This window comes from Peromyscus leucopus, chromosome 17 (genome assembly GCF_004664715.2).
Source record: "Peromyscus leucopus breed LL Stock chromosome 17, UCI_PerLeu_2.1, whole genome shotgun sequence".
NCBI lineage: Eukaryota > Metazoa > Chordata > Mammalia > Rodentia > Cricetidae > Peromyscus > Peromyscus leucopus.
Genome location: NC_051077.1, coordinates 25479117 through 25494211, shown reverse-complemented (window position 1 = coordinate 25494211; position 15095 = coordinate 25479117). Strand labels below are relative to the sequence as shown.

At 42.4% G+C, this 15095-nt stretch overlaps 2 protein-coding genes across 2 annotated transcripts in view; both read left to right on the top strand.

Moving 5' to 3' along the window:
* The first annotated feature begins 4141 nt into the window (after positions 1 to 4141).
* The window catches only part of Mtmr7 (myotubularin related protein 7), an 88784-nt gene continuing 77830 nt past the window's right edge, over positions 4142 to 15095 (top strand). The window contains exon 1 of the mRNA XM_028872355.2: positions 4142 to 4243. Within this exon, the coding sequence (XP_028728188.1) occupies positions 4220 to 4243 (24 nt within the window). The 5' untranslated portion in view covers positions 4142 to 4219. The remainder of the gene's footprint in view (positions 4244 to 15095) is intronic.
* On the top strand, positions 10913 to 13893 carry LOC114695155 (40S ribosomal protein S12-like). Its single transcript, XM_037211690.1, has one exon. It carries the CDS (start codon positions 13518 to 13520, stop codon positions 13878 to 13880), a length of 363 nt encoding a protein of 120 aa, XP_037067585.1. The 5' UTR covers positions 10913 to 13517; the 3' UTR covers positions 13881 to 13893.

Below are 15095 nucleotides of genomic sequence, written 5' to 3'. Positions count from 1 at the left end.
GATTGTGTCTCTTCACCACAACTTTCTTGATATAAGACAAGAGGGGTTTCCTCATGGAACTAATCCTATTTACGACATTCATTAGTGAATCCTAAAGGAGCTGCCTCCTCAAATTCCCGACTTCTAATCCCACCGCCTCAGAGGTTCAAGTCTAGACACATACATTTTGAAGGAGCACAAATATCCAGGCCATTGCACCATCATCATACACATTATATATACAAGAGGCCTGAAGGTGAGAGGCTAAATGACCTAGCCAAGGTTACAGAGCAAATGTAAGTCAGAGTCATGATTGGAATAAAAGCCTATAGCCTTTCAGTGCCCAAGTTCTTAACCATACCTGGTTTGTGACAAGTGGATTATTATTGCATATGTATGGTCATGTGCATTTATGTGGGTGCATGAGCTTGTGTGCATGTATGGGCTTGTGGGTAGATGTGTGTGTGTGTGTGTGTGTGTGTGTGTGTGTGTGTGTGTGTGAGAGAGAGAGAGAGAGAGAGAGAGAGAGAGAGAGAGAGAGAGAGAGAGAGAGCGAGCAGAGATCAACCTCAGTTGTCATTCCCAAGAAGCCATCTACCCTGTTTTTGGAGACAGGGTTTCTCACCAGGATCTGTGGCTTGCCTGATTAGATTAGGCTGGCTGATCAGTGAGTCCTAGCATCATACACTTGTCCCTGCTTTCCCAGTGATGGGATGGCAAGCGTTTCTTCCACCATACTTGAATTTTATATAATCCAAACTCGGGCCCTCAGGCTAATGGGGCAAACACTTTACCAACTGAGCTATGTCCCCAGGCTGCAAAGGACATCCAAGGGGGCTACACTAAGGAGGTAAATGGAACTGTAATATTTAAGGAGGAAATTTGGGATTGGAAATACCAAGGTGAGAATTACACATAGTAAAGTAGTCTTGAAGGATGGGAATGAAAAGGAATAAGCAATATAAGTGGCCTAAGGACACAGACTTGGCTTGAGCCCCAAGTCTTCCTGGAGAGAGAACAAAATGAAAGAGACTATTTAAAAACCCTGCCTGCTCACAGAGTTAGTGCTCTTTTTGGCTGCCCTGATGTTTCTTTTCTGGTTTCTGGAAAAAGGGCAGAGCTGTCTACAATCCACTTAGTGTTTTTTCTCTGTATCTTTGATATAGGGCAAAGCCAAAGAAGATGTGATATTTCACACTATCAACTTTATTTAAACCCTGAAGGGGGGGTGTCAGTTTTTTCCTACAAGGCAAAACCCCACATACATCTCTTCTTCTCATGTAGTTGCCTCATAACATTTTCTACCAGAGGCTGGGCTTATTTGGAGATGTGTGCACTCTTCTACATGGAGCATGGACCATTAGGGTTTAATAGTCCTGACTAGGGTTTTACCAAATGTGCAATCATTAGCTACACTAGCCCCCAAGGAAACACTTTTTGGTGTCATTGCCAGATCAGAAATTTGAGTTGTCTTGGGAGAAATCTAACTATTCCAGAAAGTCTTGTGTTTGGCACATTTCCAAATCTCTTCAGGCCACTGAAGATCACAGAGTATTGGAAAAGTCCCCAGTTTATAGCAAGTTTTTATTTTAAAATCCCTCAACACTGAACTTTAAGAATTAAGTATCTGATTCTAACTCTATCCGTTGGGTTTCATCTAAGGAATAGCAAAAAGGTTCAAGATACAAATCATTGTTGGGAGGTTTCCTTAGGCACTTCCTCACATTTTGTGTGGAAACATCTTGGTTGGTTTACCTTCCTTTGCTTGGTGTTAGCTGTACCAAATTTATAACTTGGTATTCTGATCTACATCACCCATCAGTCTCTTGGCATCTCCTGGGATACTATGAGTATGAATTGCTTAAATAAAGAGTGTCTCTTCAATAAATGACTATTCAGCTTTATCACCTACCTAGGATGAACTTAGTTAGGCATTCCATGGATACAGACATATTGAAATTAGATGTTTCATTAACATATATTGTTCCCTCACCTTACCACTCTAAGATCCCTTCTACAAAACAAAACCCTTCAGTCTCTTCTGTTCTACTGGGTGGTAAATGATGAAAACAGTGAGCCTGAGGGATATAAGGTAGCATCCTAAGAACTAGAGACTTCATGTGTCACTGAGGACTAAACACCTTCTCATTGAATTAACCTCCATAATGATGGAGCTATAGAACAAGTTAAGAAATATTCCTTAGGGAATTATTAGCCCAATTGTTTAGTAGAATCTTCTTTCACCATCATCATTATTACTACTACTATTATTATTATTATTATTTTGGTTTTTCGAGGTAGGGTTTCTCTGTGTAGTTTTGGTGCCTGTCCTGGAGTTTGATCTGTAGACCAGGCGGGCCTCGAACTCACAGAGATCCACCTGGCTCTGCCTCCTGAGTGCTGGGATTAAAGGCATGGCTTTTCCCTATTATTATATTTCCATCATATTTTGTTAACTTATCCTAATGATTGGCATATAATCGATTAATTTAACTTAGTGCTTATTTTACAAGGGTGTTTTTTATAAGTACAACGATTTTTAAATGATAAACATTTTAAATTAATCTTGAATTGTTCAGACTTACATCTCTTTGCATACTGATTGATGTTTTCAAATCTATACTATAGCACTCATTAGGCAAAAATTGCTGATCCAGTAGACTCTTGATCAGCCTACCAGGAGAGAGAAAGAGAACCTGAAAGCACGTGATTCCAGGACTGTCGACCGGTTCAGAATGTCCCCCCATCCCCAGACAGATGTAAGATTTAATTTGGAGATGAGGTCATCTAGGCAGGAGATGGTGTTCTCATTCTGTACATGAGGAGAGTGGGGCCAGTTTGAGTAGAGACCACAAAGAGCTTCCGACTATGCCTGGTGCTCTTTACTAAAAAGGAACTTACACTTTGGGTCATTTTTGTCTTTTACAAGCGACAGTTTATAGTGCTTGTTCCAATCTAGCTTCCAGGGCGGAAGAAGGATGAAAATGGCCTAACATGTGTGAAGGGGATGTGACAATTGTAAAATGAGCTCGACATTATTGAATAAATATTTGTTTAAGATTGCAAGATGCCTACCAGACATTTGAACAGAAGGAGATAAAAACAAACAAATAAACAAGCAGTACATATGGCCAAAGAATTTACAAACCTGCCATAAATAAGGGCCAGGAAAACAATGAAACAAATACTCCTCCAGGAATTGCTCTATGAAATTTCAGTATGGCAGAGGGTGTCCACTTAGAGCTGACTTTTTTTTTTCGGTCTCCAGCTTTTCCCAGAGGCTTTAAAGAACCTCATAATGGATGAACTGTGTCTCTAGTTTCTGTTTAGTTAAAAGCTAGGTAAAGATGGCCAACGTGTACTTAGCACGGGGCCAAGTGTTTTCACATCTCTATCAAGAGTTCCCGCAGCGAAGTCGCAGGGTGATGTGAGATGTCTGACTTAACAGCAAACGTATTAGGGCACAAACAATGTCGGTATTAATCTCACTTTTATTCCAAATACTTGGGGGCTGAGCCTGGGCCAAATACAGCCAGAGCCCACTAGACCATGCGTACCACATCAGGGTGCATTTGTAGTCTTTTTTTTTTTTACTCTCTCTACCCCACTCTGAAATCCTTCCTATCCTGGGATGCTCTGGAAGGCAGCCAATGAGGGTGTAAAGCTACACATACTTATTCGCATCTCTCCAAAAAGCCACACCCAACACACAAGGCCCTCTTTGTGCCCTAGGAGACAGTAGTGCCACAGTATTACGGTATTACGACGGCTGATGGTCTTTGATTTTTTTTTTTTCTCCCTTCTTTTTTAAAATACAGGGATGCCTAGGGCTCTCTTGCTGGTTCCAAGCTGCTGGACCCAACCGATTCTCCTGCCTCAGCCTCCTGAGTGGCCGGGACTTCAGGCAAGCTCTACCACGGCCGACTCGAGGATGCCCATCTTGCAAATGAATCCGGCCGCTTGGGCGGTGGAGAGCCTCATCGGGAGAGGCGAGGCGAGGCGGGACGGAGGGCGAAGTCCAAGGGTGAGACCCGCAGGTGCGAGCAGGCGCAGAGCCGCGCTCCGGGGCCCGCGCAGGCGCACCCACGTCTCCGCGCACCTGGAGGCGGAGCCAGGCCCCGCGGGCCCGCCCACGCCCGCTCCCGCCGAAGCCCCCTCCCCTCCCTTTCCCCTTGCGCCGCCCGCGCGCGCAGGTGCGTGAGGCCGCGCCCGCCGGGGACCCTGCAGACGCGGGGCCGCCATGGAGCACATCCGCACGCCCAAGGTTGGTGGCCTGGGCGGAGGAGGAGGGAGAGCAGGAGGGATGCTGAGCGCACGGGGCCGCCCGGCGGGGAGCTGGACCGCGAACGAGGGAGGAGCTGGCGGCTCCCTAGCATCTCCCTGAACGCTGCCGAGCCTGGTCTTTTTTCTTGCTGGCTCACAGGCCTAGCAGGAGCCTTGTCCTTGGATTGGCGTGGGGTGGGGTGGGGGAGTTGAGGGGTGCGCAGTGGACGCAGGGGTGGGCAGGAGGGAATGAACCCTAATTGTCTGTTGAGTAACAAGGTTTTTCTACTTGCTTGGTTCTAGGCACCTAAAAATTCCGTTTTAGAAAGGTGCTGGTTGCTCTGAGCAGTTGAAAGGGACGCAAGCCTTGAATGGCAGGTGCAAGGAAAGCGCATTATAAACAGATGGCTTGAATGAACTTGAAAGCTCGTTGATGCTAAGACTTCAGACCCACCCGATGCATCCTTTTCCATTCCAGGGCGGGAGCTGCTAGGGACCTTCCTCTGAGCTTAGGATCCATACTTGGCGTAACGGAGTGATGGCGTATTCCTGTTTCCACTTTGTTTGGTTCTTAGGGAAGAAGGATGCTGCGTATAGAGTCGTCCGTGGGTGGGTGTTAAACACGCCAGTCAAATAAGACTGGAAGCCTTGGCCACCGTACCCAACCTTACCATTCTTTGTTGTAATATAGTTTAGAATGAAAAATAATAATAGAAATTACTATCAGGTTTTCAAGACCCCTGGGAAGGAATACATCTTAAAATCCTGTTGTCTGTCTCTTGTTACCACCACACAGTCCTTTCAAAAACATCTTATATTTAAAATCTAGGCCCCCGACAGGCTTAGGCCGAAGCTATATCCAAGTGAACAGAACTCATGTGGCCCCAGGGGTATTATTATTTCATGGGAAGGTAAATGTGATTACTTTGCTCTGTACCCAGCAAGAAGAATTTATTCCTACAGTCTGAAATGGAGGCCGATACCTCTTAGTAAAAACCTCTTTAATATTATGTTTGTGGAGGAATCAATCTTCTATCTTGCTGGAGAATGTCAGCTCCAATGGTAAATGTAAATTGTATTGATGTTGCACTGTGGAATTAAATTGTTGCTTTACAATCAGGAAATTGTAAACTTGGAAGACAGTGAGTAAACCGCAAGATAGGTGGCCCAACGCTTTCAGGGCTTAAGTGGTACTAAATAATTTATCGGAGAATGATGAATTTAACCCCTGAATTTCCTTTGTCTCTCACCAAGGGCATTCTTCTTTCATGATGAAGAGGCCCTTTATCCAGGTGGTGTCTTATGTGGATGTCAGCAGCAAGGGTGACAGGTGATCTCTCGTGGCACTGGGTGGCATTCTCTCTTTAAGTACGAACTTGGGAGAGTAAAGTCATTTTCTGGTCCTTACTCTGTTTCACCTTGGACATAGCCAAGAAATATTTATCAAATTGCTTTTCATTATCACCACCTTGTAGGCAGTGTATAGTGCTTCAAGGGTAGCTGTGAATGCAGCCCAACACACAACAGGAAACTTAAAACACTGTGAGATCAAACAAACAAAGCTCAATTGCATGGTACTCCGCTGTGAACTTTGTAGATGACAAGGTCGTATATAATAACATCAAAAGGTTAAGTATGTTGGGCTCCGAAGATGAATCAGTGAGTGAAGTGTGCGTTACACAAGTGTGAGGGTCTGAGTGTGGGTCCCCAGCACCCACATAAAAGCTGGGTTGTGTGTTGACACACACCTCTAACCCCAGAGCGGCGGGGTGGGTGGAGACAAGAGGCTTACCATAGCTCACCGGCCAGTCTAGTCAAAACAGCAAGCTCCAAGTTCAGCAAGAGAGACCCTGCCTCAAAAATGAGATGGAGAGTCATAGAACAACAGAGGAAGACGTCCAGGTTCTAGCTCTAGCCTCCAGAGGTGCATACACCAAACACATGAATTTTACACATTTAAAGGTTGCATATGCCTGAAAAAAAAAAAGAGTCCAGCTACTTTCAAAGTATACATTGTGAAATGTGTAGCTGTTAACAGTCCTGGTCATACTTACACTTCATGCTCCTGTTACCTTCCCTGGAAACTGAATGGGCAGTTTTTCTTGACTTCATAGTTTTATATCTTGGGTCTGTATATACAAAATTTGTTTTAACTGTTTATTTGGTGCTGTATTTACCAGGATGGAAGTGGGTTTGTTTTGAAGAAAATAAATGCATGTATGTATGATGTATTGTAGATGTAATTCTGAATGGTCTTATTAATAAGAAACACAGAGCCAAATGCAGAGTTAAAAGCCCAGAGATCGAGCAGCAGCCAAGAGCTAAGACCAAGACAGCCTTCTTACCCCTCGCTGTCGCTGCCGCCCGTCCCCTGAGAAAGAGACCTACTTCCTGTGTGTGTGTGTATTTTTTATTGACTTTCTGTTCTGCCTTCTCATTGGTTGTAAACCCAAACACATGACCTCCTCATCACTGCCTGTCTATACAGACCTCCAGGTCTCTGTGGTTGGTATTGAGATTAAAGGTGTGTGTCTCCAAGCTGGCTATGTCCTTGAACACACAGACTCTGCCTGCCATGTGATCGGGATTAAGGGCATGTGCTACCACTGCCAGATTTCTGCTAAATGGCTTGCTGTTAGCTCTGACCCCCAGGCAACTTTATTTATTTCAGCACAAATAAAATATCACCATAATGTATAGTTGCTTTCCCATTAACAATGTAAGTTATTGATTTGTGCAATGGAAACTAATAGCTGTCACCACCTGTGCTCTGGAGTGAAGTTTAAGAAGATACATACATATGAATAATTAGGAATGCCATGTACATATTTCTTTCTCTGTGTGCCTGTGTGTACACTACTTTACTAAAGCTGTTAACACAACATAGGCTAAATAGGATGCGTTTCTACCAGGGGAAAAAAAATACCCCAAGACCAAGCTGCTTTGCAGTTGGGTGAAGTGAGGCCACTTGGTGTTACCTGTACTCTTGACGGTGGAAATTGGGGTCTCTGCTCTGCTGTTGATCTTTTACTTACCACCCAGAAACTATACCAGTGCTCTTGGAAAGTTAGCAATTATTTGAGCTCAAGTATTACTTACATAAAAAGACTTCTGAGTTGCTAGAAACAGCTTGAAGTGTTGGTAAGAATTTCTTTTGGTTGTCTGGGCTCTGGCTGAGTAATCTCCTCAAAGGCATTTCCTCCACATCTGTAAATTTGAGTTATTGATGGAATATGTGATCCTCTCTGGTACAGAAATGTTTCCTCTTCCTTCCGACTCCCACTCCGTGGTCTGAGCCCTGACTCTAGAGTCTCCTCATTTTCTGTTTTCTTCTTGCCTGGGTGATTCTATTAGGACAGGACACGGTCACCTGTTACTTGGATTGATTTTCTCAGAGCAGCAACCAGACACCTGGCAGAAAGCAACTTGTGGTGGGTTTGCTCTGGCTCACGGTTGAAAGGTCTACAGTCCATCCTGGAGGGAGAGGCCATGATGGTGGTGGTCCTTGGTGTTCAGCAGGAGGCAGAGAAAGGAGAATGATACCCCTTAGTTATTTTGCCCTTTTGATCTATTCTGGGACCCCAGCTCTTGGGACGGTGCTTCCCACATCCATGTGCCTCATTAATGCTCAAGGTTTTTGTTTGTTTTTATTTTTGTTTTTTTATATCCAATCAAGCCGTTGGAATCAGCCATCTTTCTTCTCTGTCACAGTATTTTGAGTGATTTCTTTCTGAACCCATACACAAACAAGAATCCCAAAAGGACTTTAGGGCTTTGTGTGACTGACTTGTCCTAATTCCCTAGCTGTATTTAGTGACCATTTCCTGACCAGGGCAATGCCCTTTGAAGGTTTATCAAGTGTGGATGGGTTCTTCTCTACCTCAGGACTTGTGCACTGTCATTCCATTGTGGGAGGAATGAGGGATGGTGCACTCTGATCTTTTCTTTACCAGGCTAAATTTTTCATAGTCATAGTTTCAAATTAAATGTACTCTCCAGGGCTGGAGAGATGGCTTAGTGGTTAAGAGCACTTGTTCCTCTTGCAGAGGACCCAGCTTCAATTCTCAGCACCCACATGGTAATTCACAGCCATCTATAACTCCAGTTCCAGGGCATCCAATGCCCTCTTCTGACCTGTACAAGTACCAAGCACTCATGTGGTGCATACACATAAATACAGACAAATAACACTTAAAATAAATAAATCTAGTAAATGTAATATCAGAGGGGCTATTGCCTGTTGTATTTTTTGTATAGGACCATTTTGTTCTTTTATGTTCCTCATTTTGATTATTATATTCACTTGGGTGGTATTTGTTGGATGTTGAGTTTCCTTTCTTACCTGGGAGTCCCAGAAGAATGTGGCTGTATTCACTCCTGCATCCACAGCACCTCACACAGTGCTTGTAAGGTGCCAAGTAAGCATGCATTAAATAAATAATACTTGAAAGAATGAACAGTATTCTTTATTTCAGTACTTCATTTTTTTAAAAATAGGCATTAATAATCTAGGCTTCATACGCCTTGTGTCTGTAACTTGATTGTATTATGAGTCCTCTTATATATAGCGTGTATATATTGCACATAATGATTACATTTATATGTAATGTGATAAAATGTAAATAATGTAAGACCCTTGTATCAAATGTGCAACCCAGTGGTTTTAGTACATGCGCAGTGTTATGTACTCATCATCACTATCCAGTCCTGGAACACTTCCATCACTCCCAAAGAAATCATTGGTTAGCCTTGACTTATAATGTCTCAAACTTATGTGGGTCAGATTTTTTGTTTGTTTGCTTGTTTTCCATTGGATTTAGATTGTTGCTTAATCTTGCTTTGGATCCTTATACCCGTCCTCAGTTTGGTACCATGCAGTATATATTGTGCTTAGCTTTGTAACCTTGCTCCTCCTCTTATCCAAGAGAAACTAGGGTGTGTACATTCTCAGCAGCAGATGCCATTTGCCCCGATTTATTAGGGCTTTGACCTTGGTAGCTCTACTAGGTCTCTGAGCCCATCCTCCCTCCCTCCTCCAAATAGTCAAGAGAAAGAAAGGAAGTACAGACCTTTGAAATGATGACTGAGTGAATCTTGATGCTCCTGATGGTTTCCTTTTTTAGGTTGCTGCAAAGTTCCATTAAGTAACTAATTTTAGAATCTTGTCTAGAATTAATGTCAAACTGACCAGTTGGACTGTATCCTCCATCTGGGAATAGTAATCTCATTTGTGAGTTCTCCCTCGAGAGTAAGACTTGGGATTCTCTTTCTTTCCCCTGATCATCATTATACCATTGACACTAGGGCTTTTTCTCTTATTTGGCAAATAATTTGCAGATGATAAAAATAGTAGAGCATACATACAGGTGTGTACCACCCTGCCCAGCTCTGACCACTGTTATTACCCCCACAGAAATCCCATACTCATGAGGGGTCACGTTCCATTTCTCTAGCAACCAATAATATACGTTTTATCTGAACTATGTTATCTTTTCCAGAAATCTCATATGAATTGAATCATAGAATATAAGGCTCTTTAAGGCCCTTTAAACCTTATTTCTAGTTTTGGCCAAGTTGTGTTACTACTTCCTGAGTGTTACTACATAATTCCACTATGAGCTTATGTGTATGGATTCTTAATGCGGAGCCATGTTTCAGTCTTCTTAAGAATGTCTTTTCTCTAAGAGTAGAATTGCTAAATTCTAGAGAAACTTTGCTTAACATGTTAAGGACTTTTCTACACTGCCAACTGTCTTTTTTTTTTGTTTGCTTGCTTTTAGTTAGTTCATGTGACTAGAGTATGAGAGGATGTGCTACTTCAGCTCATAGTTTCAGAGTTTTTGGTCATGATCAGTTGGCCTAGTTCAGTTGGGTTGAACATTATGACAATGGGCACATGGGATAGGGGAGATTCCTCATGGTGGACAGGAAATAGCAAAGAAGACACTGAGTGGGTGTGGTTGTCAGAAGCATGTCCCCAGGGACCTCCTTCCTGTTTCCAGCACCTCCCTACACAGTGCTGCCCGCAGGAGCCCAAGTGTTCAGCCTATGAGCCTGTCGCGGGTATTTCACATTTCATCGCTGACCCCTTCCTGGTTAGTGTGAAGTGGTTTCTCATCTGCATTTTCTGTTTGTGTCCCCTAATGACCGAGGGTGCTAAGTATTTTCTCCTGGGCTTATTAACCATTTGTGTATTTTATTTAGATAATTTTATTTAAATCCTTCATTTATTGTGAACTGAATTTTAATTTTTTTCCAGATTCTTTAAAAAGATTATTTTTTTAAAGTCACCAATGCATGTTAGTTGTACATACTAATGGATATGACTGCTAAGTTTCCATGGACACATATGCCCTGCTGTGGTCATGTCCACTTCCCCAGTTAACCTCTCTTAGCCTCCCCTTCCTCAATTCCCCTTTTCTTTTTAATTGTCAAATTGTGAGAGTTCATCTGGATGTCAGTCTCTAGTCATATATCTGAGTTGTCAGTGTTTTCTCCTATTCTGTAGGGTTTCTTCAGTTTTGATAGTGGTCTTTGTCATTTTTGACTTTGAGACATCTCATATATCCCAGGCTGTCCTTGAGCTTGCTCTGTAGCCAAGGATGACCTTAAACGTCTGATCCTACCTGCCTCCACCTTCCAATTGCTGAGATGGTAGACATGTGCCATCATGCCTGGTTGAAGTGATGCTGGTCAGTGGGGATCCAACCCAGGGCTTCTTGCATTGCCAGACAATTCAATCCAAGTCAAAGCAGTGCAGTGTAGTCTCCCACCCAGGCTGCATCGCCACCTTTGTTAGTATCATCTGAAACGTCAGAAGTTTAATTTTATTGACCCACGTGTTCATGGCTTGTTCTTCTTTTGGGGGGGGGGCAATCAAGGAGGTATTCTTGGTTTTGGTGTCATTTCTCTATTTTGTTAAAGTTGTTGTTTCTGAGTATAAAGGAGATATAGACATTTAGTTGGAAAAGCAGAATGAAAACAAAATGATGCATAATCTTAACACCCAGAAAGACTCACTTCTCTATGTAATACTAGCCTTTTTCTTTGTGTATGAATAGAATTTAAAACAAAATTTGTTCTATATTCTCTCTCTTTGAATGTTTTTTTTTTATTGACTATTTTTCTGAAAATGACTTTTAACAACCTCGGATACTATAATTATAGTCTGTGGTTAAACCATGAATAAGTTAGTGTAGGCCAACAACGGTTCTTGTAGGTCATTTGCATGCTCACATTTTGGTTCTGCTCCTTCTGAAGGATGGTGAATAGCGAACAGCTTAGATAGTCTCTGTCCCTGTCTCTGTCTCTCTGTCTCTGTCTCTCTCTCTCAGGCATATCTATCTAAGTAGCATAGAGTGACTTGATTTCCCCCTCTCCCCCCGACACACACACATTATAATTGTTTTCTTTGGAGGCAAAGGCTCTTCAGGTTTGGTTGTTCTTGTGGACTGCTCCATATTGTCCCCTGGACACAGTGAAGAGGCAAGCTAGGGAGCTTGTGTGAACAGGAAGCTTGAACTCGTGGTATACAGTGAACAACAATATCTGTTTCTCACCCAGAAGTCTTACATCTGTACGGAATTCTGGGAAGCAGTCAGCAGTCTTAGGAACGCCATTGTTCTTAAGATAAACATTTAATATTTACTCCATCTCCATCTTGTTGTTAATAAACAACCACAGTACCATCAGTGTATTTAAGTCATTGTGCAGAAATCTGTGTTGCCTATATTCTATTCTTTGGTTCCATTTCACCATACATTTTCAAGATTTATTTGATGGCTTTTTAGCATTTTCTTCCAGAATTTTGCTTAGTACTATTGCAGCATTTTTTTTTTTAAAATAACTAATTCTTGATGATACGTGATTTGTTGATTTATGTTTCCTTGCTTACCTGTTAGATCCAGCTTATCTTGTAGCTGCTTACAACACTAATGCACTAGTCCGATGAGAGCCATCTTTATAGAGCACTGTAGCCATTGTGTTCAGTGCTGTTCTCCGGCTTTCCATGTGATAATCCACTTATTTCTCAGTTATGCTTTCAGGTGAATACCATTGTTAGCCCCACTTCAAGGAAACTGGGCTTAAACAGGTTTTTCAGCCAGAGGAGGCAGACTGAGATTCAGAATTGCACAGTCTGACTCCAGATTTTACATGCTCTACAGGTACATTAGTTTTTGTTTTACTTTTGAGAATGAAGTGTAAGGGCAGCATGGGGGCCGGATGCTCCTAGGTCCAGGCCTTCAGCTGCCTGCTTGTATCTTTGTCTCCAGGTTAACAGTTTGCATTTGTGTTGTCAAACATTCTGCTTACTTTTTCTTTATATTGCAATTTGATTTTACCAAAAGAATCAGATGCAGCATTGTGTTTTCATCTAGATATGTTCTGTATCATCCGGTGCTTTTTTTAACAACTGCAGAGGAGATAGTCTGTGTCATCACACGTGGTCTCTCACTTCAGAGGCAAGGTGGCTGTGTTTGTTGGTATGAACCCTTGCACTTTAAAGCATAGCTGTGGCAGTTATTGTTTGTAGAAAGCCAAATCCTCACAGAAATTGGGTTAACCAAATCATCTATACTTAGGGCTGGAGAGATGGCTCCGTGTGTGTTTGGTGCTACAAAGGTGAGGACCCGAATTCCATCCCAGGCTCCCATGTGAAAAACGGGCTGGATGCAAGCAGAGATTATAAAACAGCAGGGTCACCGGGGCATGCTGACCACCAGTGGAGTCCTCAAGCTCTCAAGTGCCAGGTTCACGGATAGATCCGACCTCTAAAGAATAGGGGAAAGAGTGACAGAACAGGGCATCTCATGTCCTCCTCTCTCTCTCTCTCTCTCTCTCTCTCTCTCTCTCTCTCTCTCTCTCTCTCTCTCTCACACACACACACACACACACACACACACACACACCCATCCATGTTTCTTGAAATCCTCCCTTCTAATAGGTTTAGCAATACTTGGATGAAGTCTTGCTGTCCTAAGTCAGCCTTTGATATTTAGGGCACACAATCTGTCACAGAACTAAAGAATTCTTCATTCTTAAATTGTATTTTTATTCATTCATATAGTGTAGAATGCAGCTAGCTGCCAATTCCTTATTAAGTAGCTGGATGAAGGTTGAATATGCGTGGCATGTGTGTGCACGTTGTGGGAGACAATGTGATGGAGAAAAATGGAGAACTCTGAGAAAACAGGTGGCTGGGAGTGAGTTAGGACTGTTCTTTATACACGATTGTGAAAGTCTTCCAGGTAAAATGACTTTTGTATAGAAATATAATGAACATCAATACTGCTCTACAAGAGGTGCTGAAGACCGCCCTCATCCACGATTGCCTAGCACGTGGCATCCGCGAAGCTGCTGAAGCCTTAGACAAGCACCAAGCCCATCTCTGTGAGCTCATATCCAATTGTGATGAGCCTATGGATGTCAAGTTGGTGGAGGCCCTTGGTGCCGAGCACCACATCAACCTGATTAAGGTTGATGACAAGAAGCTAGGGGAATGGGTAGGCCTCTGTAAAACTGATGGAGAAGGGGAGCCATGCCAAGTGGTTGCTTCCAGTTATGTAGTGGTTGAAGACTATGGCAAAGAATCTCAGGCCAAGGATGTCATCGAAGAGTACTTCAAGTGCAAGATATGAATGAATGAAAAGTTTGGTTCATTTAAAAAAAAAAAGAAATATTGCCGGGCGTTGGTGGCACACGCCTTTAATCCCAGCACTTGGGAGGCAGAGCCAGGCGGATCTCTGAGTTCGAGGCCAGCCTGGACTACCAAGTGAGCTCCAAGAAAGGCGCAAAGCTACACAGAGAAACCCTGTCTTGAAAAACCAAAAAAAAAGAAATATCATATTCCAACAGTTTTAAACCTAAGCATGTTCTAAAATGAAACCTTAGGTATGTTAGTGGTTATTTTTCCCTTTGTATCTTCCCATACTGTGGCCACCCACTAATCTGTTTCTGTCTTACAGATTTGCCCTTTCTGGACATTTTATTTAAATGGCATTATATGATATGTTATTCTTTGTGCCTAACTTCTTTGAATTAGTGTAATGTTTTAGGGCTCATATTATTTTGAGAATATATTGCTAAATAACATTTCTTTTGAGATAGGGTTTCTGTAGCTTACACTGGTTCAGAGATATTGATTTTGAACTACTGGGGTTACAGGCACACCCCACCACACATGGTTTACCTAGTTCCACTGTAAGGCTAGAGCCTACGTCCTGAGCTACATCTCCCAGCTGTTGCTGGTTAATATTTTATTGTGGTTGCATTCAAGGTTGTTCTTAGTTGATAGGTATTTGTGTTATTTCTGAATATTTTATTTGCTATGAGTAGTGCATCCACAAACACTCGTGAGCAAGTGTTTTTGAGGAACCCATGTTTTCCAGTTCTCTTGGGTATATAATCAGGAGTCTATTGGTTCATAACAGTTTTCTAGAGATATTGCACCGCTTTATATTCCCAATAAAGATGAATGAGCATTCAAATTTCATCACCTCCTCACCAGCATTCACTGTCTACTTTCAATATTATAGTTATTCTGTAAATGGTGAGGTGTGATCTCTACTGGGGGTAGTTTGCACCTCCCCAAGAGATCATTATTCTGACTACTATTTCTTGTGTGTGTTGATTATATCTTATTCGGATACAGATCTGTTTAAATCGTTTGCTTGTTTTGACCTGGGCTATCTGCCTTTAATTTTTGAGCTATAAGTGTTCTTCATAGATTCTACTCATGAGCACATATATGACTTGTGATTATCTTCTTTCATTCCATGGGATGTCTTTTCTCTTTTGACCTTTGAAACATTAAGGATTTAGTTTGGTGGGAGTCCAGTTTAATCTGTTTTCTT